The sequence below is a fragment of the Acipenser ruthenus genome, chromosome 10 (genome assembly GCF_902713425.1).
Source record: "Acipenser ruthenus chromosome 10, fAciRut3.2 maternal haplotype, whole genome shotgun sequence".
Classification (NCBI taxonomy): domain Eukaryota; kingdom Metazoa; phylum Chordata; class Actinopteri; order Acipenseriformes; family Acipenseridae; genus Acipenser; species Acipenser ruthenus.
Window position 1 is genome coordinate 24,014,577 of NC_081198.1, and position 23,557 is coordinate 24,038,133.

The 23,557-nt window shown below is 40.3% G+C and overlaps 1 protein-coding gene across 2 annotated transcripts in view; it reads right to left on the minus strand.

Annotated features, from left to right (window-relative positions):
- frem1b (Fras1 related extracellular matrix 1b) overlaps positions 1-23,557 on the minus strand; it is a 157,792-nt gene that overhangs the window by 54,525 nt on the left and 79,710 nt on the right. For both annotated transcript variants that reach the window (XM_059031962.1, XM_034017493.3), the window contains 2 exons: positions 21,342-21,527; positions 15,642-15,838 (listed from right to left, as the gene is read on the minus strand). In XM_059031962.1, coding sequence (XP_058887945.1) covers positions 15,642-15,838; positions 21,342-21,527 — 383 coding nt within the window. The remainder of the gene's footprint in view (positions 1-15,641; positions 15,839-21,341; positions 21,528-23,557) is intronic.

Below are 23,557 nucleotides of genomic sequence, written 5' to 3' on the forward strand. Positions count from 1 at the left end.
ATGTAGTGTAGGAAAGGAAACTCACCTAGTCCCTCAAACACAGTGTTGTACTGAGTCAGGAGCACTTCTTGTGCGTGGCTCGTTTGTGACTTGCACATTTTTGCAAAGTCATTTTTCCTGCCACATTTGCAACATATAAGCAGGGCATTTTAGGCCTATGCATCCTTCCGCATCTACCACACGTGTTTTTAACTTGCGCGTATGCTGCCTGTGTGACCTGCCCTAATATGCTTTGTACTAACATGTCATGTTTTATGTTTTTCCAGGGAGTGTACAAATGCTTCTGCTGAACTGCTGGACATTGCCATTGCCTGTGCTCTGTTTATTTCTTTAGCACGACATATGTCAATTGCTTTAGCCAAAGACAGGTCTGAATTCTCTAGCAACTTCTCTCTGAGTCATGCTAAAGACTATTTGGTCCCTTAGCATGAGGTCTTCGGATTCTTTAAATTCGCAGTTGTGAGCCCTTTGTTTCAACTCTGTTACAAACTTATCAATGCCAGCATGCTTATTCAACTTGTGTGCCCAGATGCTCAAACACAGTATTTTTCTAGGAGCACAGTAATTCTCAAATGCTTTTAAAACTTCATCAACAGTTTTTTCTTGCGGGTCTGTACAGACAATGTTCAGGGTATTATATATTTCAAGAGCTTCTTCTCCAATCATGTCCAACTGTACTGCAATTCTCTTAACCTCTGACTTTTCATCTAACCCTGTTGCTGTAAAGTACAATTTTAATCTCTGTTCCCATTTGTTCCAATTCTCTGCAAGATTACCAGTCAACAATAGCAGTGGAGGCAGTGTGAATTGTTCCACTATGCTCTCAGGTTAAACAGTTCTGAACCAATGACTTAATTGTGCATATATATATATATATATATATATATATATATATATATATATATATATATATATAATCTATATATCTATCTATCTATCTATCTAGTAACAAGATTGCACCACTCACTTGGTTCGTTGGCCCTTTAAAATCAGACCCAGACACGGAAATTGATTTTTATTGCGCTGAAGCGCTATTTTTAATAAACACGGAACACAAAAACAAAACAAAACAAAACAAAATAAACACCTAGCTCTTAAATGAGCACTAACTAAACGCACAGGAACCTAAACTAACGGGCAGGATGGCTAAGCCGTTTACCTGCTAAACACCAACAAAATACACTCTTCTTTGCACTTACTTTTAACGACTGCTTGGAAGCAGAGCACCCCTTCCTGCCTCCTTCTCCTCAGCAGCCCTGAGCAAACTAACTGCTTTACTTTTATACCCTGCACCTGGTCCTAATTTACAATTACTACCCAGGTGCAGGGGATAAAACAATTACCAAATTAAACCAAACAATACAGCAAAACAATTAACAAAACTAACAAAAATGTGCCTGCGCACATGTCTTACGCAGGGAGGATTTTAACCCCCCTCCCTGCTATGTTACACTCCCCCCCCCCCCTTGTCTTTTCAAGACATCGGCCATTCGACTTTTCAAGACATCGGTCCAGATGGCTTGTCCAGGGCGACCACAGCGCAGGCCGGTGACCTGGAGCACGGACTGGCAGGCAGAGGCACGTGGCTGTGGACCGGTGCAGCGACGTCTGGGATTCCAGGGGGAGCGGAGAAGTAGGTAGGGGGAATGGAGCAATCAGCAGGGGGAGCGCCAGCGACGTCTGCCTTTTGCGCCGTGACGTCTTCCTCCTGCGCAGCAACATCTGGAATTCCAGGGGGAGTGGAGCAAGGGACCAGGCAGGCGACTGTGCCTGGTGCTACTGCGACCTGGGAGCCAGGTCAAGCGGTGGGAGATCTGGGCATTCCGGCCCGGTGTCCACGCTGCTGGGACAAGGGTCTCCCTCGGCAACGCCGGACTGGTTTGCAGGGGTGGCGGCACATCCTCCCCCTTCACTTCCACCGGTGGCTGTGGCCACGGTGGCTCCTCCCCTCTAGGCTCTGCAAGCGGCGGCTCCTCGCCTCTGGGCTCTGCAAGCGGCGGCTCCTCCACTCTGGGTTCTGCAAGCAACGGCTCCTCCTCTCTGGGCTCTGGGAGCGGCGGCTCCTCCCCTCTGGGCTCTGGGAGTGGCAGCTCCTCCCCTCTGGCCTCTGGGAGCGGCGGCTCCTCCCCTCTGGGCTCTGGAAGCGGCGGCTCCTCCCCTCTGGGCTCTGGGGCTGGAGTCAGCAGGGTACCCCCTGCCTGCTCCCACCTTTGGAGCAGCAGGCCCAGCTCCGTCGGCTCCGGATCCGGTAGCCCCAACTCCTGTCTCCACTTCCTGCACTGCTCTTGTTGAGCAGCGGTGTTCCTATTGATCTTCTCAATCAATGCTTTCAAATCCATCTTAACTGTGTCGTAGGGGCGCCCACACACGCTGCCACCATGTGTAACAAGATTGCACCACTCACTCGGTTCGTTGCCCCTTTAAAATCAGACCCAGACACGGAAATGGATTTTTGTCGTGCTGACGCGCTATTTTTAATAAACACCGAACACAAAAACAAAACAAAACAAAATAAACACCTAGCTCTTAAATGAGCACTAACTAAATGCACAGGAACCTAAACTAATGGGTAGGACGGCTAATCCGTTTACCTGCTAAACACCAACAAAATACACTCTTCTTTGCACTTACTTTTAACGACTGCTTGGAAGCAGAGCACCCCTTCCTGCCTCCTTCTCCTCAGCAGCCCTGAGCAAACTAACTGCTTTACTTTTATACCCTGCACCTGGTCCTAATTTACAATTACTACCCAGGTGCAGGGGATAAAACAATTACCAAATTAAACCAAACAATACAGCAAAACAATTAACAAAACTAACAAAAATGTGCCTGCGCACATGTCTTACGCAGGGAGGATTTTAACCCCCCTCCCTGCTATGTTACAATATATATATACAGTGCCTTGCATAAGTATTCACCCCCCTTGGACTTTTCCACATTTTGTAGTGTTACAACCTAGAATTAAAATGGATTTAATTGGGATTTTTACCATTTGATTTACACAACATACTTAACACTTTGAAGGTGCAAAATATTTTTTATTGTGACACAAAAGTTAATTAAGCAAAAAAAAAGACATTTGTTGGTTGCATAAGTATTCACCCTCCTGAGTCAATACTTGGTAGAAGCACCTTTGGCAGCAATTACAGCTGTGAGTCGTTTTGGGTAAGTCTCTACCAGCTTTGCACATCTGGATCCTGCAATTTTTGCCCATTCTTCTTGGCAAAATTGCTCAAGCTCTGTCAAGTTGGATGGGAACCGTTGGTGAACAGCAATTTTCAAGTCTTGCCACATATTCTCAATCGGATTGAGGTCTGGGCTTTGACTGGGCCATTCTAAGACATTCAGGTTCTTGTTTTTAAACCACTCCAGTGTAGCTTTGGCTGTGTGTTTAGGGTCATTGTCCTGCTGGAAGGTGAACCTCCGCCCCAGTCCCAGGTCTCTTGCAGACTGAAACAGGGTTTCCTCTAGAATTTCCCTGTATTTGGCTCCAGCCATCTTGCCCTCAATCCTGACCAGTTTCCCAGTCCCTGCTGATGAAAAGCATCCCCATAACATGATGCTGCCACCACCATGCTTCACCGTGGGGATGGTTTTCTCAGGGTGATGAGCAGTGTTGGCTTTGTGCCACACATAGCGTTTTGCGCTAAGGCCAATAAAGTTCAATTTTGGTCTCATCAGACTAGAGAACCTTTTTCTACATGTTTGCTGTGTCTCCCACATGCCTTTTGGCAAAATCCAAATGGGATTTGATATGGTTTTTTTTTCAGCAATGGCTTTCTTCTCGCCACTCTTCCATAAAGCCCAGCTTTGTGGAGAGTCCGGGTTATAGTTGTTCCATGGACGGTTTCTCCCATCTCAGCTACGGATCTCTCCAGCTCCTTCAGAGTTACCATTGGCCTCTTAGTTGCTTCTCTGACTGATGCCCTCCTTACCTGGTCACTGAGTTTTGGTGGACAGCCTTCTCTAGGCAGAGTCGCGGTTGTGCCATATTCTTTCCATTTTTTAATAATGGATTTAACGATGCTCCTGGGGATGTTCAAAGTTTGGGATATTTTTTAATAATCCAACCCTGATTGGTGCTCCTCCAGAACTTTATCCCAGACTTGTTTTGATAGCTCCTTGGTCTTCATGATGCTGTTTGTTTAGATATGCTCTCTAACAAACTCTGGGGCCTTCCAGAAACAAGTGTATTTAATCTGAGATCATGTGACACTTTAATTGCACACAGGTGGACTCCATTCAACTAATTATGTGACTTCTGAAGGCAATTGGTTGCACCAGAGCTTATTTAGGGGTGTCACAGCAAAGGGGGTGAATACTTATGCAATCAAGACTTTTCAGTTTTTTATTTGTAAATAATTTTATAAAATATGTAGATTTTTTCCCTACTTTGACATTATGGACTATTTTGTGTAGATCAGTGACAAAAAATCCTAATTAAATCAATTTTAATTCCAGGTTGTAACACTACAAAATGTGGAAAAGTCCAAGGGGGGTGAATACTTATGCAAGGCACTGTGTATATATATATATATATATATATATATATATATACAGTGCCTTGCGAAAGTATTCGGCCCCCTTGAACTTTGCGACCTTTTGCCACATTTCAGGCTTCAAACATAAAGATATGAAACTGTAATTTTTTGTGAAGAATCAACAACAAGTGGGACACAATCATGAAGTGGAACGAAATTTATTGGATATTTCAAACTTTTTTAACAAATAAAAAACTGAAAAATTGGGCGTGCAAAATTATTCAGCCCCTTTACTTTCAGTGCAGCAAACTCTCTCCAGAAGTTCAGTGAGGATCTCTGAATGATCCAATGTTGACCTAAATGACTAATGATGATAAATAGAATCCACCTGTGTGTAATCAAGTCTCTGTATAAATGCACCTGCACTGTGATAGTCTCAGAGGTCCGTTTAAAGCGCAGAGAGCATCATGAAGAACAAGGAACACACCAGGCAGGTCCGAGATACTGTTGTGGAGATACAAAAAGATTTCCCAAGCTTTAAACATCCCAAGGAGCACTGTGCAAGCGATAATATTGAAATGGAAGGAGTATCAGACCACTGCAAATCTACCAAGACCTGGCCGTCCCTCTAAACTTTCAGCTCATACAAGGAGAAGACTGATCAGAGATGCAGCCAAGAGGCCCATGATCACTCTGGGTGAACTGCAGAGATCTACAGCTGAGGTGGGAGACTCTGTCCATAGGACAACAATCAGACGTATACTGCACAAATCTGGCATTTATGGAAGAGTGGCAAGAAGAAAGCCATTTCTTAAAGATATCCATAAAAAGTGTCGTTTACAGTTTGCCACAAGCCACCTGGGAGACACACCAAACATGTGGAAGAAGGTGCTCTGGTCAGATGAAACCAAAATCGAACTTTTTGGCAACAATGCAAAACGTTATGTTTGGCGTAAAAGCAACACAGCTCATCACCCTGAACACACCATCCCCACTGTCAAACATGGTGGTGGCAGCATCATGGTTTGGGCCTGCTTTTCTTCAGCAGGGACAGGGAAGATGGTTAAAATTGATGGGAAGATGGATAGAGCCAAATACAGGACCATTCTGGAAGAAAACCTGATGGAGTCTGCAAAAGACCTGAGACTGGGGCGGAGATTTGTCTTCCAACAAGACAATGATCCAAAACATAAAGCAAAATCTACAATGGAATGGTTCACAAATAAACATATCCAGGTGTTAGAATGGCCAAGTCAAAGTCCAGACCTGAATCCAATCGAGAATCTGTGGAAAGAACTGAAAACTGCTGTTCACAAATGCTCTCCATCCAACCTCACTGAGCTCGAGCTGTTTTGCAAGGAGGAATGGGCAAAAATTTCAGTCTCTCGATGTGCAAAACTGATAGAGACATACCTCAAGCGACTTACAGCTGTAATCGCAGCAAAAGGTGGCGCTACAAAGTATTAACTTAAGGGGGCTGAATAATTTTGCACGCCCAATTTTTCAGTTTTTTATTTGTTAAAAAAGTTTGAAATATCCAATAAATTTCGTTCCACTTCATGATTGTGTCCCACTTGTTGTTGATTCTTCACAAAAAATTACAGTTTCATATCTTTATGTTTGAAGCCTGAAATGTGGCAAAAGGTCGCAAAGTTCAAGGGGGCCGAATACTTTCGCAAGGCACTGTATATTGTAAGATAACGGGTTGTGTGAGACAGCAGGGAGGGGGTTAAAACCTCCCTGCGAGAGAAACATGTGGAATGCACCTTTTTGTTTGATTGTATTGCTTTATTGTTTCATTTAATTTGCTAATTGATTTGTTTAATTGTTTTGTTTAGTTTTAATTGTTTTATTGCTTAATTATTCCCTGCACCTGGAGATCATTATTAAAGTAGAACCAGGTGCAGAGTATAAAAGAGGAGCAGTCAGAATGCTCAGGGCTGCTGATTAGAAGGCGGCAGAAGAGGTGCTCTTTCTCCGAGTAGCCAGAAAAAAAAAGTAAGTGCGGTGTCAAACCTGTGTTTTTGTAAGGACGGGAAAACAGCTTAGCTGTCCCGTGTTAGACAGTGTGTTCCTGAAAGTTGAGTTAGTGCTCCAAGAGGAGTTAGGTGTTTATTTTGATTTTGTATTTGTCTGATTTTGTGTTTATTAAAAAATTAGCGCAAACGCGCTTTAAAAATCCACTTCTGTTGTGCCGGGTCGTATTTTAAAGGGGCACGAACCCGTGAGTGCTACGGCTCTTTTACAATATATATATAAATAACATTTGCACAGTGGGTATTTCCATTCTCAGTGAGTAAGCGAGATTCGCAAGAACCAAACTTTTGCTGTCTAGTCAGTGGTTCTGACCAGGCACTGTACAAATTCCCTTAAAACCAGATGTCCAGTCCAAAAAATGGACACTTGACAACCCTAGCTTGAAGATTGATCTACTTTACATAACACATATTTTTCAATGATGTTATTTTTGTAATCCCTGTATTACATCCTTTTTCTTACTTAAAAATGTTATATTAGATAAATAATAATAATAATTAAAAAAAAAAACTTTGTATAATTGACAAACTTGTATCATAATTGTATATTTCATCAGATTTTTTCCTGTTCTACTTTTTAATTTTTTTAAATTTTTTCCACCTCTTCCCATTCCTCCTGATAACTTTTCAGCATATCTTTTTTTCTCCCTACGATTTGATTGTACGGTCAAACCTGCTCATCGACCACCTTTATTTAGCGACCACCTGGTCTAAGTGACCACTTTAAATTCCTCCCAATGATATTTGTGCTTTTATTTAACTGTATTAAGCGTCCACCTGTCTAACGCGACCAGCGACCACAATTCTCTTAGCCAGCACTGGACTCAAACCTGTATTAAGCACCCTTACACAGGGCTATTGTTATAAGAAAAATATGGTTTTAAATACGTCCTAAATTCAAAGGAATACAGTAACCATTTCAGCGGTCTTTTTTCTGTAATCAATAAAAGGCTTTAGGAGGCTGTGTGGTCCAGTGGTTAAAGAAAAGGGCTTGTAATCAGGAGATCCCCAGTTCAAATCTCACCTCAGCCACTGACTCATTGTGTGACCTCCTTGTGCTCCGTCTTTCGGGAGAGACGCATTTGTAAGTGACTCTGCAGCTGATGCAAAGTTCACACACCCTAGTTTCTGTAAGTCGCCTTGGATAAAGGCATCTGCTAAATAAACAAATAATAATAATAAAAAACAACAGCGCTCTCTTGTAAAGGAAGAGAGAAAACGTGGAGAAACCTTTTTACCTTGCTGTCCTGTTTGACTTGCTAATTCTGTTTCACCTTCTTCATTTTTCGAACACAAGAGTAAGCAATGACATTAATCATTTCCACCAGATGCTACTTTAACTTGCATATCGTTCTCGCACTTGCCTGGGAACTAGGTAGCTTCCAATGTGTCAGTTTCGTGTTGTGTTGTTCTTTCACGCTAATTTAACAGAATGTTCTCATAATTAGGATGTAGGGGCTTAATACTTAAAGGCAAACTGTTAAAAGGAAAATAAACACCGAAAAATTCAAGCCATACTTGAGTATGAAAATAATGTGCGCGGTTATCAAAAAATATATTTTTCTTAAGAACATAAGAACGTAAGAAAGTTTACAAACGAGAGGAGGCCATTCAGCCCATCTTGCTCGTTTGGTTGTTAGTAGCTTATTGATCCCAGAATCTCATCAAGCAGCTTCTTGAAGGATCCCAGGGTGTCAGCTTCAACAACATTACTGGGGAGTTGGTTCCATAACCTCACAATTCTCTGTGTAAAAAAGTGCCTCCTATTTTCTGAATGCCACTTTATCTAATCTCCATTTGTGACCCCCGGTCCTTGTTTCTTTCTTCAGGTCAAAAAAGTCCCCTGGGTCGACATTGTCTATACCTTTTAGGATTTTGAATGCTTGAATCAGATCACTGCGTAGTCTTCTTTGTTCAAGACTGAATAGATTCAATTATTTTAGCCAGTCTGCATACAACATGCTTTTTAAACCCAGGATAATTCTGGTTGCTCTTCTTTGCACTCTTTCCAGAGCAGCAATATCCTTTTTGTAACGAGGTGACTAGAACTGAACACAATATTCTAGGTGAGGTCTTACTAATGCATTGTAAATTTGTAACATTACTTCCCTTGATTTAAATTCAACACAGTATATCCAAGCATCTTGTTGGCCTTTTTATAGCTTCCCCACATTGTCTAGATGAAGACATTTCTGAGTCAACATAAAGTCATATATATATATATATAATTTATGACTTCTGTTTTTTGGTTTTTATTGATTCTATTTTTCGGCGCTTATTTATTTATTTTGAGATGAGTAAGGGCCAGGACAAGACATACAAACAAGACACTCTGAACTCTCACCAAGGATGATGAGAGACAGGACATACGAAAGACGAAGCTCTCAAGTCCAGGCCGGGTCAGGCAGCATTCTTTGGCTGCTGGGTGACAATGAGAATGAGAAGATAAACATGAAGTACACTCTCAAGTCCAGGTGGGGTCAGGCAGCATCCTCTGGCTGCTGGGCGACAAGGAGAAAGAGACATAGAGGACAAAAGGACAGATCCTGTCACTACTCAGGCATCATCCTCAGGCAGCATCGGCTGGCAGCTGGGTGGCGTGGAGAGTTAGGGAAAAGTGTCTCGGGTCCGTATAGGAGAGACGAAGGAAGAGACCCACCCCCCACACACACACACGTGGGGCCCAACTCGGCGGATGGGGGACTCGGCCTGCCTCAGAGGAGGCAAGAAAGGTGCTCGGACCTAGAAAAGAAACCAGGCAGAGTGATAGCAGGTTGTGAAGGGAGACAAGAGTTCCTGGTGGCGAGGTACTTGGTTAGCACAGAGCTGGGACACAGAGGAGAGTCAATTTTTTGAGAACTGAATGCACTGACCTTGATTTAAAATCTGTTTTTGAAGTCCTGATGAATAGGACAACGTGAGGTGGACTGGAGGCGGAACTGGTGCTGGATACCTGAGAGGTAATTCCTGATGGAGGAAGGGGCCAGGTTAAGGGATAGCCTGCGGTATGTGATAAAGGCGAGGTGCTGAAGGTGATGATATAAATAAGTTAACGTAATTATATTTTTAGGTGCTTATTTTTAGCTATTTTTGAGTTTTATATAAATCAGGTTTTCTTCGGGGCTTTCATTTTTGATATGCTGTATGAAATTAGTTTTTTCGTTTACTTTCCAAAATGCTTGAGCGTTTTTTTCTGTCCAGATATGTATAGTAACTCAACAGTACTTGCACGCTTAAGTTGTACCTTCTTTCCTTTGCTGTCATCCACAACGAAATTCCTATGGTCATGGGCACATTCTTCTGGAGTATTTACATTTTGCCACAATTTTGTTTTAAATCCTCTGTATCTTAACTAATACAGCTTTAAATCCCACTAACAAGCCTCCATTCCTGATTGTAATTTTGTTTTAAATCTCGCAAGCAGAGTCTCCAATAGAAATGTAGGAATGTGCGGCCATTCAGTAGTTGGGCGGGTTTAAAGTATTCAGAACTAATCAATGATAGATACAAGTCAGGAAGGCGGGACATTGCCCAGCAGCACTGGGAAATGTATTTATTATTATTTGTGAAGTAGGTTTTATTTTTTAAAGTCAACGTGAATTGATTAATCATTTCCACAGTTTTTCCGGTGTTTTCATTCCACCGATTTCATTTTTTTTTTTTTGTATCGGGGGTGTTTTATCGGTTAAAACTGAAAATCAGAAGCCTTAATTATATTGCAATTCACAATTCTGACTTAAAAAAACCTGACTTGGCTTTAAAATGTATTTGTGCTTGTACTGAATTATCTCCTCTCCCCTCTCAACACACATTGCAATTGTATAGGATCAAATTTCATTATTGCACTTTTATTTATCATTTTATTTGTACAGGGCAGTGGAGGTTATTTTGGGGAGAAAATGTTAAAAAGGCATCTTGGTGCAGATGCTGTTGCTATCCTCCAAACAGAGTCTGGCTCAGACTGGGATTTTGTGGCAGATGACTGGCAGTGAATATGAACCAAGTGACACTTCCTCCAGTGAGGAGATCAGCAGTGGTCAGGAAGAGGAGCCAATGGAAACTGAGCCTGAGCCCCTGCCTGAACCCAGTACAGTAGGTGGGTCTGGACTGAGGGGGGTAGATTTCAGCCATTCTACCACTGGATTCCCCCTAAAATTATCCAGCCTCAAACACCCCCCTTTTTCTGGTGCACCAGGTACCAGTGTAAACACAACTGGATTTACCCCAATTAACTTTTTTTCAGTTGTTAATCACTGAAGACATTTTTGAATATTTGGTAACCCAAACCCATTTGTATGCCCAACAATATCTGGCACAGCATGGGTACAACTTGGGGCTACATTCATGACAAATGGCACAGCAAGCCAACACCACACAGTTACATTAGAATAGCCTACAATTCATTGTTACATGGCAAACAAAGTATGTTTTTATTTGTTACTGTATTTCCTCAGTTTCTCATCACTAAATCTGAGATGCATCACATGGTTATTTTAATAACACTGATGAGTTTTGTGTGTTTAAAACAGCTTTCCTGTTATGTGTCTAAAGCCTATATAGATCTAGCTGACCAAAAACAATGAAATACAATGAGATACAATGTAAATGCTTCTGTCTGTCTGTCTGTCTCTCTTTCTTTCTTTGGTGACTGATATTTTGGTGTTTTTATGTGTTCATAACACAGCAAGGTCTATCCCTGTTCAAAATAATTTTAATGCGTTTTTGATCAAGGTGAAGCATAACCCATTTGTAAGTAATCATATTGGGAGAAAAATAATGTACGTGTTTAATCAGCGTGTTGTTTAATGTTGTTTAATTTGTAATTTTTAATTTCCAATTGTGTAGCGGTTTAATTTCATGTTTAATTCTTAAACATTTGGTTTTATATAGGACAGAGGACACATTACCATACAAAAAGATTCTCTAAAACTAAAAAGAATATGTATTTTTCAGCAGGTATGGCCAAATATATATATATATACACTACCGGTCAAAAGTTTTAGAACACCTCCATTTTTCCAGTTTTTATTGAAACCTACGCAGTTTAATGTCTCAGTGTACTCTGAAATTAAAGCATAGAACAAATAAACAATTGGAGATAAAAAAGAAATCATGGAATCGTTTTGTTTAACAAAATTGAATCTAAATTTTTGACTCATCAAAGTAACCACCTTTAGATATAACAGCCGAACACACTCGTGGCATTCTTTCTACAATGGAAATCAAATATTGTTCGGAAAGTTCTTCCCAACACTGTTGCAGAAGTTCCCACAAATGTGTTGCACTTGTAGGTTGCTTTGCTTTCACCACCCTTCTGTCCAGTTCATCTCAAACCAGCTCGATGGGGTTTAAGTCTGGAGACTGTGCTGGCCATTCCATGTTTTTTTTTTTTTTTTGTTCTTTTCTTCTAAGGTAGTTCTGACATAGCCTGGAGGTATGTTTTGGGTCATTATCTTGCTGTAGGATGAACCCCTGACCAACTAGGCGTATACCAGAGGGTATTGCATGCGCTGCAAAATGCTGTGGTAGCAGTTTTGGTTCAGGGTGCCACTCACTCTGTTCAAGTCGCCGACTCTGGATCCAGCAAAAGAGCCCCAGACCATCACGCTTGCTCCTCCATGTTTGACAGTTGGTGTCACACACAGAGGAACCATCCTTTCACCTACTCGACGGCGTACAAAAAACCCTGCGTGATGAACTGAAGATTTCAAATTTGGATTCATCGGTCCATAAGACCTTCTTCCAGTCTTCAGTAGTCCACTGGCGGTGCTTCATGGCCCAGGCAAGCCTCTTTTTCTTATTTTGCCATCTTAGCAATGGCTTTCTTACTGCCACTCGACCTGTCAAACCTGCGCTCGAAGTCTTCTCTTCACAGTTGAAACTGAGACTTGCTTACTTCGACCAGTGTTAAGCTGTGCTTGAAGCTGTTGTCCTGTGAGCCACCTATCACCCAAGCTGTTGACTCTCAGAAACTTGTCTTCTGATTCTGTTGTGGCTTTGGGTCTGCCAGACCTCTTCCTGTCAGAGTTTCCTCCAGTTTCCAAGTGCCTTTTGATGGTGTAGGAAACTGTACTCACTGACACCTTGGCTTTCTTTGCAATTTCTCTAAAGGAAAGACCTACACTTTTAAGGGTTATAATGGTCTGTCTGTCTTCCTTTGTTAATTGCCTTTTTCTCGCCATTATGAGAGCAATATACTACTTCCTGCAGTACAATACTGTCCAAATAATGCTTAAGAGGGTGTAGTAACACAGTCTGTTCCAACACTGCTTTTATACAGACAGAGGGTTTGTAATAATCAACAAAAGTTGGGACACCTGTAGGAATTGTTAGCATCAACTTTCAAGGCTTAATTTACTTCCATTGCTGCAGAACAGCTGTAAGTTGTTAACCCATTACCTGTTCCCTGAAAAAGGCCTTTTTGTATAACTCTGAAATGTACATTATTTTTCTGTTTTTGGTAACCTAAACTTTTTTTTTTAACCTCTGGCAGTTTACCGCTTACCTTTGTACCATTTCAGGTTATTCACTGGACTTGAACTGCTTAAATTTCAATAAAAACTGGAAAAATGGGGGTGTTCTAAAACTTTTGACTGGTAGTGTATATATATATATATATATATATAGAGAGAGAGAGAGAGAGAGAGAGAGAGAGAGAGAGAGAGAGAGAGAGAGAGAGAGAGAGAGAAAGAGAGAGAGAGAAATCTTTTATTTAACATCATGTAATCAAAGAAACGACAAAATGATATAGCAAAAGTCTACCAGAAGCCATAGTACAGATTTCAAAATGTCAAATTTTAAAATTTGTCCGTTTTCTGTTAAGTATCATTGGAAAACTACAAAGCGGGATGTAATTCAATGTTAACGTAACATTATTCAGCAGTTTTCATTCGACTTTATGAAGCAAAATGCGTTCATTCTAACGGGTGATGCAACACTTTTGTCCAGAGCTGTAAATAGTAAACACACGTACGTGTTGGGGGGTGTAATGAAATATAATTTACTTTGAAATAACTTGAGCTCCTCTATCAGTAGATGGAATCATATGAAAAATATGTAAAGTGCAGTACTAGATTTCTGTGCAAGGACAGTGATCAATATAGGAAAATAACATCAAATACAAATCATGCAGTGAGTTTGTAACTTTCATTTTACGGGAACAGCCTTGTTTCTAGCGGTTCATCTCTTCAGCTGATGTTCTCGTTCTCCGCAAAGGTGAGTAATTGTGCTCCTCCTAAATTGATACCTGCTGACATCATCAGAGTAATCCAGAGGGTCAAGTCGCAGCTCAAATCTGCAGGGTCTTTCTGGGAGGAAATCATATATCTTCCAATATATCTTGATGTACAGCCCACACAAGCACACGAAGCCTGCCACTTAGACAATGAATAGGCTACAATAAACCAGATTTTTATGTTTCCAACCAGTACGTATACCTATCTTTTTCAGACAAGTTAACAATGGAATTTAAAAGTATGCATTACAAATAACAAAATACTTAAATTACTTAATTATTGGATAATTAATCATTTGATATTATGTTTGATATTATTACTATTGGCTTAACGTTTGATATTATTACTATTGGCTTAAATACATGTTCCTAAACACCAAAATTATGCTAGGAAATTATACAGTTAAGACACGTCTCATTCTCTGCCTGTTAATTATGAGGCACGTTTATTATGCCAATAAGGTCCAATTAACGACACAATACAGATTTATGAATCAGACAAATAATATGCTAATGAGAACACTGGTCTCTAAGGGCACGTTATTCTAATGTCACGAGTGATGTTTTTTGACAGTATGCCTCGCCCAATGAACTACTGTCATGTTAAATACTATTACTGGCAAAATAAAGGAGACAGTTTTATTCATACGGGCCTAAATGTGATGTGGGTATAATACATTTTATGAAAAAGTAGCATTTTGTTTACAACAATAGCTGTATTTTGTGACCAAACAAAAAAACACAAAAACTTGGTACCAATGAAAACTTTGCCTGGTGTATCTGAAAGGGAACATATGGTAATTTCCCAAAAAATCACACAATTCCTGTAGCACAGAGCATCACAAAGGCCTCAGCAGAGGGGTTAAATTAAAGGGTTTTAAGAGATGTTTGACCAGCAGCAGATTGATAATGGTACCAGATTTTATTTTTATTCATTTATTTTGCTTTAAAATATTTATAGTTTCTTATTGTTTAAAGTGTTTCCTGTGGAAAGGTTTTGTAACCATATAATACAATAATTGACAAAGATAGTTTTCTTCTTAATAATAATAAATTCCTAATAAATGTGGTCAATTGAACCCTGAATCGGTCCTGTTTTTCTTTTACCTGGATTATTGCTAGCTGTAATGTTATGAATGCATAGGATTTTACATGTTGGGTCGTTGGGTAATATTCCCATAAATATTTTATGCTGAGAGTTACAATATGGTCACTCTGGTATAAAGTAATGAGTTTCTTGTAAACATTGCAGGATGTTCTGTAACACTTTAATATACAATATGAAAAGGTATTACTAATGGATTATTGAACAAGTCACAAACTGTAGTACTATGAATGCTCAACAGTTAAAAGGTACAGTTATATGTTATAAGTAGCCCTTTTTTTAACCTCGGAACAGGGTATGAAATGTATTGCTTCTTTTCTATGTACATTTTTCAGGGGCTTACAAAATACAGTAATAAATAATTCCTCTTTTAGAGTAACATATTTATTATTGAACCACAGCAAATTAATTGAGCGTCAATCATACAGTACCTGGTGCTTTCCTATTGCTGAGAGCTGAGCTGGTCAGAAATTACCCATAAACTGAGTGGCAAAACCGGATATGTAATGAATAGGTTTTATAGTATTCCAAATCTACGTGCTCTTAAAGGTGACTGATTGAACCTTACTTTGTGAGCTCCTGAAAAATAATAATTGAAAGAGGACCAAGCTTGGTTATAAGCTGGTATGGACATCGCTGGTCTCTTACCTATTGCTCCTGACTACAGCATTATAAAGTGGGAGCACTGTAATGTTTCTGTTATCACACTGGTGGGCATTCACGTTTCATGTTATGTTCTTGTCTTTATCTGGTTTGGATTAGTACATGGCAGCTGGGTGACTCACTGTGAGGTTCCCAAGGTGCAGCAGCGGACTCTCATCATTGGTGGGGTTGATGATGACATAGAAAGGCCTCGCTATGGACTTGTGGACCCCATCGCTAACGGCAACCATGAAGTGATCAGCTGTAGGTTCCAGGCCCTGGTGCTGGGACTGCACGTAGTGGATGTAGCCATGCTGGAGGTGCTGAGTGCTGAAAGAGACTGCGCATGGAGCAAGCATTAGTGGGCACACTCTAAGGAACTGCATGGAAAGTGCATCATCTTCATTAGCATAGTATATGCAGTGTTGGGGAGTAACACATTACATGTAGCGTTACTGTAATCGGATTACATCTTGTAACTGCTGTGGTTATTTTTCAGACAGGTAATGGATTACATTTGATGTAAAAAAGTGACATAGTTTTTGTTATGTGTGGTTAAATTGGAATTCAGAAAGTGCTTCACCAGTGCAAGTCAAGCCATATATGTCACAAACGTGCTTTTCATATCATCCTGCTAGAAAATTGTGTCAGAGGAGGAAAAAAGTGAATATTTCGAGCTGCAACCTGACCCAACCAGAAACAATATCTATGTAAAATGTAAACTGTGCCTGAGAAGTAACTATTTGTAACTGTAACTAGTTACAATTTAGTTCACGTAACTTGTAACTGTAATGGATTACTTTTTTAAAGTAGCTCCCTTGACACTGCGTATAGGCGGTAGTGACTGAGGACTAATTGTTATTTTTACTATTTTCTGACATGTTCTCATTCTCACCATGTGGCGCATGAGTTACCCAGCTCTTCTTTTGCATGCACACAGCATTTATACCAGAAACATGTTTTCCATCCCATGTGGCTTATGTATCATCAACCACAAGAGCTGGGGTGATCTGCTGTAACTCTTGGGAGGCATTAGGCTGCACTCTGATGCCATGGATATTATGTTATCACTGGAAGATTAAACTTCAGAAAAGAATAGGTCCTGTAGTGAAGTATTTCAGATGAATTTTCAATGATCACACTGGTTCACTGTATTTAAAATATTTAGTGCTGGGACGATCATGGAATTTATGTTCAAATATTCGGTCAAGATTTAGATATTCATTCGGATATTCGTTTTCAAAACGTTATGAAAGCCATTATATGTAACACTGTATTAAATTTGAAAATATCCCAGAAGTATGAAAGGCCTTACTTTACCCTTGTGAATTAACTACAAAACAAAGAAAGCAATACAGTAGTTAAATCTTGTGTGTATTTCAAGTAAAAACAAAGTAGACAACTGTGACAGAAATATAATGAGTTCTGGTTGTAAATCTCCCTCCCGACCTGTGAGGGCGCTAAGTAGCAAAAGGGGATGTCTTTGGACGGGCTGGCCTGACAGTTCATTTCCTGGGTCGGGAAGTCAGTCAGCCTGGAAGGCGAGATTCCGTTGCAGGAACGTATTGACCTGGAAGGTAAACAAGGTAACAGCTGCAGGCAATAGAGACAGCTGAAATCGTTTACCAAGGGGTCATGCGTGACAGCATAAAGGGACCAGAGAATCGTAAATCTTTTCCTTCGCTTTTGGTTTTGAAATAGAAGGACCCATGCACTGTGTATTAAGAGTATCATGAGTGTTGCCTTGTCTATAATTGTTACTTGTGTGTTTACAGACGACTAACACGTTCCAGAGCAGTCGCTAAGGGCCAGCACTGAACCCGGAACAGCACTGCACTAGTTGTCACTCTTTAAACTGTATCACCCACCACGAGCACTACAGCACGCACCCAGGACTGGTTACCGTGGTTGTATATTGTGGGAGAGATACAGTGTTTATTGTTTAGGGCTGCAATCCCTGTTACTGTTCTCCATGTTTTACACATCACTGCTTATTAATTTGGTCACCAGACCTGGATTATAACAAAAATAAAACAATTATTTTCCATACCGGATTACAAATCTCTGTATGTTTATTCCTGCACTGCATTACCTCTGCACCTGTTCATAATCAGCAGCCACTTTACCATAACAACGCATTTTTTTTAAATAATACATGCCATTGATGTGTCTTCGCAATAAACAAAGTGGCCAAATAAAATAAACATGAAAAAGATAATATCCTAAAGGAACAGAAAGAAGACAAGTGTTGAACTGACAATAGAACTGGCAGATGGCACAGGTGTCGTTGTCCATCCATCAACAGTCCAAAGCACCTTTGACCATTGTTCCATAGTCCAATTTCTGTGTTCTTGTGCATATTTTAGCCTTTTAGTCTTGTTCCCCTTTTTTACTGCAACACATCCTTTAAGTCCTAATTTAAGTGACTTTAATACTGTTGATTTGATGGACAATGACACCTGTGCCTTCTGCCAGTTATGTTGTCAATTCAACACTTGTCTTCTTTCTATTCCTTAAGCTTATTATCTTGAAATACTGCTCATCCTTTTTAGACAGCTTTTTGGGTCTTCCAGTCCTGGGTTTGTCAATTACAGATGATGTTTCTCTGTACTTGTTGATTATGCTTCAGGTACCACAACCCGGCCGGCACTCACCGTCGTTTGTTTGCCCCTTTTAAAGAAGACCCAGGACACGAGAAATGGAGTTTAAGTGCTAACGTGCTATTTTTAATACACAAATAAAACACAAACAAAAATAAACACCTAGCTCCTTGTTGGAGCACTGACTATACAGGCAGGTCCCTGACTAGCTCATAGGACGGCTAAGCCGTTTACCTGCCAAACAAACACATCAAACCACACAGGTTTAACACAGAAAAAAAAGGTTTTCACACTACCTTTTCTTTGTACGCTTGACCACACTGTCAAGCGGGCTTCTAAACACACCAGCAGCCCTGAACAGACTGGCTGCTTCCTTTATATACCCTGCACCTGGCTCTAATTTACAATGATCACCAGGTGCAGGGGATAATTACAAATAAAACAATTAACAAAACAATAAAACAATCTGCGTTCCTATCCCAGGCTTTGCTTCAATCAGACACTTGACAACCAGGTGCAAGGAAACGCCGTAGCGTATGTTTATAATTTACAGACTGAAAAAGAAAATAAAGAAAACAAAACCTAACCCAGTCTCGGGTCCTAACTAAACAAATCGTTCCCTACCTAATGACGGGGCAGGCTAAGCCTGTTACCTCGTCTCCAAAACCAAAATCGTAATCCAAATACCTTTCCAAAATGTCGTTAACCAGTTCTCACAATACGAATATTCTTTTTCCGTGTTTTTACTCTCCCACTCTCCCACTCTCCCACTCTCCCACTCTCCCACTCTCCCACTCTCCCACTCTCCCACTCTCCCACTCAGCTCCTACCATCACCCTCACCAAAACACTCACAAAACAGATATTTTAAATGGTAACCAATTATATTATTAAACAATTTACAGGTCATGAAATTGGACAATTAATTTGAACTGGAGCCAGCCTTGACTCCAGTAGCTTCCACCTGGTCCTATTGTCCCCCAGGTATTGTCTCTGCATAATATTAAACATTTATTTTAAACCATACTTTTTATTTGTATTTGTACTTTCCTTAACACACAGTTATTATTTACAAAGTGTATTTTTTTTAACCCATTCATTTTTGATCCCAAACACTTTTTATTAATTTTCTTTGTTTACCAACCAGTTGGTTTACGTTGTCATTCACCTTCCTTTAACCAATCCCTCACAATATATATATATATATATATATATATATATATATATATATATATATATTGTAGCTGTGGTAAGAATCTAAGTGTACAACTTTTATCTTTCAAAATAGAGAGCTCTTTTATTTAGCAAATAGAGTGAACAGTAATATAGAAGGCCATCCGGGTCAAAAATGCGTTATGTACTGTAGTACACTTTTCAAATATGAAGTACAAGTTCTAATTTGACTTTAGTATGTGTTGTAATTCTAATTATTAACATACTAATTTGACCAATCAGATCATTGAAAGCAAAATCAGAACCAATTAATGAATTTAAAGAAAATATTAAGTGTAATAAATTATCCAATTAAAAGTCGCCTTACATCTGCCATTCCCGCCCAATTCGTGGCGGTATATGGACTTGGCATTGGGTAAAATCTAGTGAAAGCTGGATAGACCCGGATCCTCCAAGACGAGCATCAACCGGCGGTTTCAGAGCCTTAGAAATTGCTTTAATTCGGTGATAACCCCACTGTAACTAATATGTCATTTTAAACAAGTGTTGAAAGGTCTGACATTGAATCTAATATTAGCTATGGGAACTCAATATTTTAGTGTCAAATTGAAATAAATATAATTAAAAATAAAAAAACGATTGTGTACACTGTCAATATAAACTGAACCGTGTCACAGTCAATACTGTCTGTCTCAGCACTCAGCAAATCTATATTTGCACCGTAGAAGAAAATCTCTCGCCGCTGTGATTTGCAGTTTTCCTTATTCTTGATTTTTTTTAAGCATTTTTCATGTCTGAAATTGAAAAAAAGAATTATCATGAAGGTGATTGGCTACTCTTGTAATTACGCTGCATGACTGTAAAATGACCAGCCCCTACGTAGGTACTACTGTAAAATGACCAGCCCCAACTTAGGTACTACTGTAAAATGACCAGCCCCTACGTAGGTACTACTGTAAAATGACCAGCCCCTACGTAGGTACTACTGTAAAATGACCAGCCCTTACTTAGATACTACTGTAAAATGACCAGCCCCAACTTAGGTACTACTGTAAAATGACCAGCCCCAACTTAGGTACTACTGTAAAATGACCAGCCCCAACTTAGGTACTACTGTAAAATGGCCAGCCCCTACGTAGGTACTACTGTACAATGACCAGCCCCTATGTCAGTACTACTGTAAAGTGACCAGCCCCTACGTAGATAATGTGCAGTTCATTTATTTAGAACACATAGCATTTTATGTATTCTGATTGGTCCAAATCAATACGTAAACTAAATATTTGAAATGCATACTAAATAACGCATTTTTGACCCGGATGGCCTTCCATATAGCAACATTCACCAGCACGTGGGGCTGATCTTAGCTGACAGTCTGAGTGCACCAGGAGAATCCCCCCCCCCCCCCCCCCCCACACTCACACAGATCAAATAATTTCTGATGGACATTCTGATATTGTAATTTCTTTAATATTATTCAATTAGTCAATTATAATACTATAATTGACTTTGCCTCTAAGATTCTATGATTGTTTGCCTCTTAAAAGTAAAATTAGGTTGGTTGGTATGCTGTATTTTGTATCCGTATACAGTGAATACATACTTTAACCAAATATCTTAGTGGTTTGTGGTTTGTAAAGGGGGAAGGGAAAGGGGAAGGGAAAGGGGAGGGGGGGGGGGGTGTATTGCCTGTGTTGTTACCCCTGGATACCAACACAGGATAATTGTCCACTTTAAAAACAGGAAAAAAACTTTTAGTATGCAAGATGTCCATTTAATTGTATCTATTTACCAATGAAATCAAAATGACTGATAAGAATATTTGTTCCTCATTTCACCCCCAAAAATGAACTTCTGTGCTGGTAACTGCCAAGGCAAGTGTTGACTGTCGTACCAGACCAGAAACCCAATTTTTTGTAGGCCAGGGTATGTTACAGTTTGATATAATCCAAACAGTAAACCCCATAAATAACACCAAGAATAAGACTGGAGCAATAATATAGTCCTGGAACGGGTTGCTACTAAATGGAAGGCTTTTATTGTGGTTGCCGTAGAGACAGTGGTGCCTTACCCACGCTGAGGCCGGCGTTGCTCTTCTCGTAGCCGGGGGAGGGGAGGATGTTCTCCAGGTAGCCGTACTGTGGGGGGGTCTCCAGGAGGAAGTGCAGCCCCTCAGGGAAGGTGTCGTCATCAGAGGCGCTCAGAGAATCAGGCAGCAGACCAGCTGAGGAGCCCTCGTCCACCACAAACATGTCGCCTGGGAAGAGAACAAATTGATATTCATATATATCATTCATATATATATATATATATATATATATATATATATATATATATATATATATATATATATATATATATATATATACAGTACTGTGCAAAGGTTTTAGGCAGGTGTGAAAAAATGCTTTAAAGTAAGAATGCTTTCAAAAATAGACATGTTAATAGATTATATTTATCAATTAACTAAATGCAAAGTGAGTGAACAGAAGAAAAATCTAAATCAAATCCATATTTGGTGTGACCACCCTTTGCCTTCAAAACAGCATCAATTCTTCTAGGTACACTTGCACAACGTCAGGGAATTTGTAGGCATATAGTCAGGTGTATGATTAAACAATTATACCAAACAGGTGCTAATGATCATCATTTCAATATGTAGGTTGAAACACAATCATTAACTGAAACAGAAACAACTGTGTAGGAGGAATAAAACTGGGTGAGGAACAGCCAAACTCAGCTAACAAGGTGAGGTTGCTGAAGACAGTTTACTGTCAAAAGTCATACACCATGGCAAGACTGAGCACAGCAACAAGACACAAGGTAGTTATACTGCATCAGCAAGGTCTCTCCCAGGCAGAAATTTCAAGGCAGACAGGGGTTTCCAGATGTGCTGTCCAAGCTCTTTTGCAGAAGCACAAAGAAACGGGCAACATTGAGGACCGTAGACGCAGTGGTCGGCCAAGGAAACTTACTGCAGCAGATGAAAGACACATCATGCTTAGTTCCCTTCGCAATCGGAAGTTGTCCAGCAGTGCCATCAGCTCAGAATTGGCAGAAAACAGTGGGACCCTGGTACACCCATCTACTGTCCGGAGAAGTCTGGTCAGAAGTGGTCTTCATGGAAGACTTGCGGCCAAAAAGCCATACCTCCGACGTGGAAACAAGGCCAAGCGACTCAACTATGCACGAAAACACAGGAACTGGGGTGCAGAAAAATGGCAGCAGGTGCTCTGGACTGATGAGTCAAAATTTGAAATATTTGGCTGTAGCAGAAGGCAGTTTGTTCGCCGAAGGGCTGGAGAGCGGTACATGAATGAGTGTCTGCAGGCAACAGTGAAGCATGGTGGAGGTTCCTTGCAAGTTTGGGGCTGCATTTCTGCAAATGGAGTTGGGGATTTGGTCAGAATTAATGGTCTCCTCAATGCTGAGAAGTACATGCAGATACTTATCCATCATGCAATACCATCAGGGAGGCATCTGATTGGCCCCAAATTTATTCTGCAGCATGACAACGACCCCAAACATACAGCGAAAGTCATTAAGAACTATCTTCAGCGTAAAGAAGAACAAGGAGTCCTGGAAGTGATGGTATGGCCCCCACAGAGCTCTCTCTTCATGTCTGGGATTACATGAAGAGAGAGAAGCAACTGAGGCTGCCTAAATCCACAGAAGAACTGTGGTTAGTTCTCCAAGATGTTTGCGCCAACCTACCTGCCGAGTTCCTTCAAAAACTGTGTGCAAGTGTACCTAGAAGAATTGATGCTGTTTTGAAGGCAAAGGGTGGTCACAACAAATATTGATTTGATGTAGATTTTTCTTCTGTTCACTCACTTTACATTTTGTTAATTGATAAATATAAACTATTAACATGTCTATTTTTGAAAGCATTCTTACTCTTGACTCTTGACATCTGTTTAAAATAAGTTAAAAATGTTCTTTTTTGACCTCAGCACTGAGGTAAAGGCCATCTGGTCTGAAAAACTATTGCTTCTGACTAGGGAGTTGTGAAAGAAGACGACGAAGAAGAAGCTGCCATCACAACTCCAGACCTTGATGCATCATCACAGGGCCTGGGTAAAATAGAGCTTAAAGCAATACAAACTTTATGGGGAGAAGCTCTCTTAACTGTGACAAATAACTCCTGCATAGCCCTAAGGATATTATAAGTGGATTCTCCCCGAGTCAGGTTATTTATCCCAATGTGGATAACCAGCAATATGTTTTATGCAGTGTGGTACCAGGATGTAGCATTGTTGTACGTCCATAGTGCGCATCACTTACTCC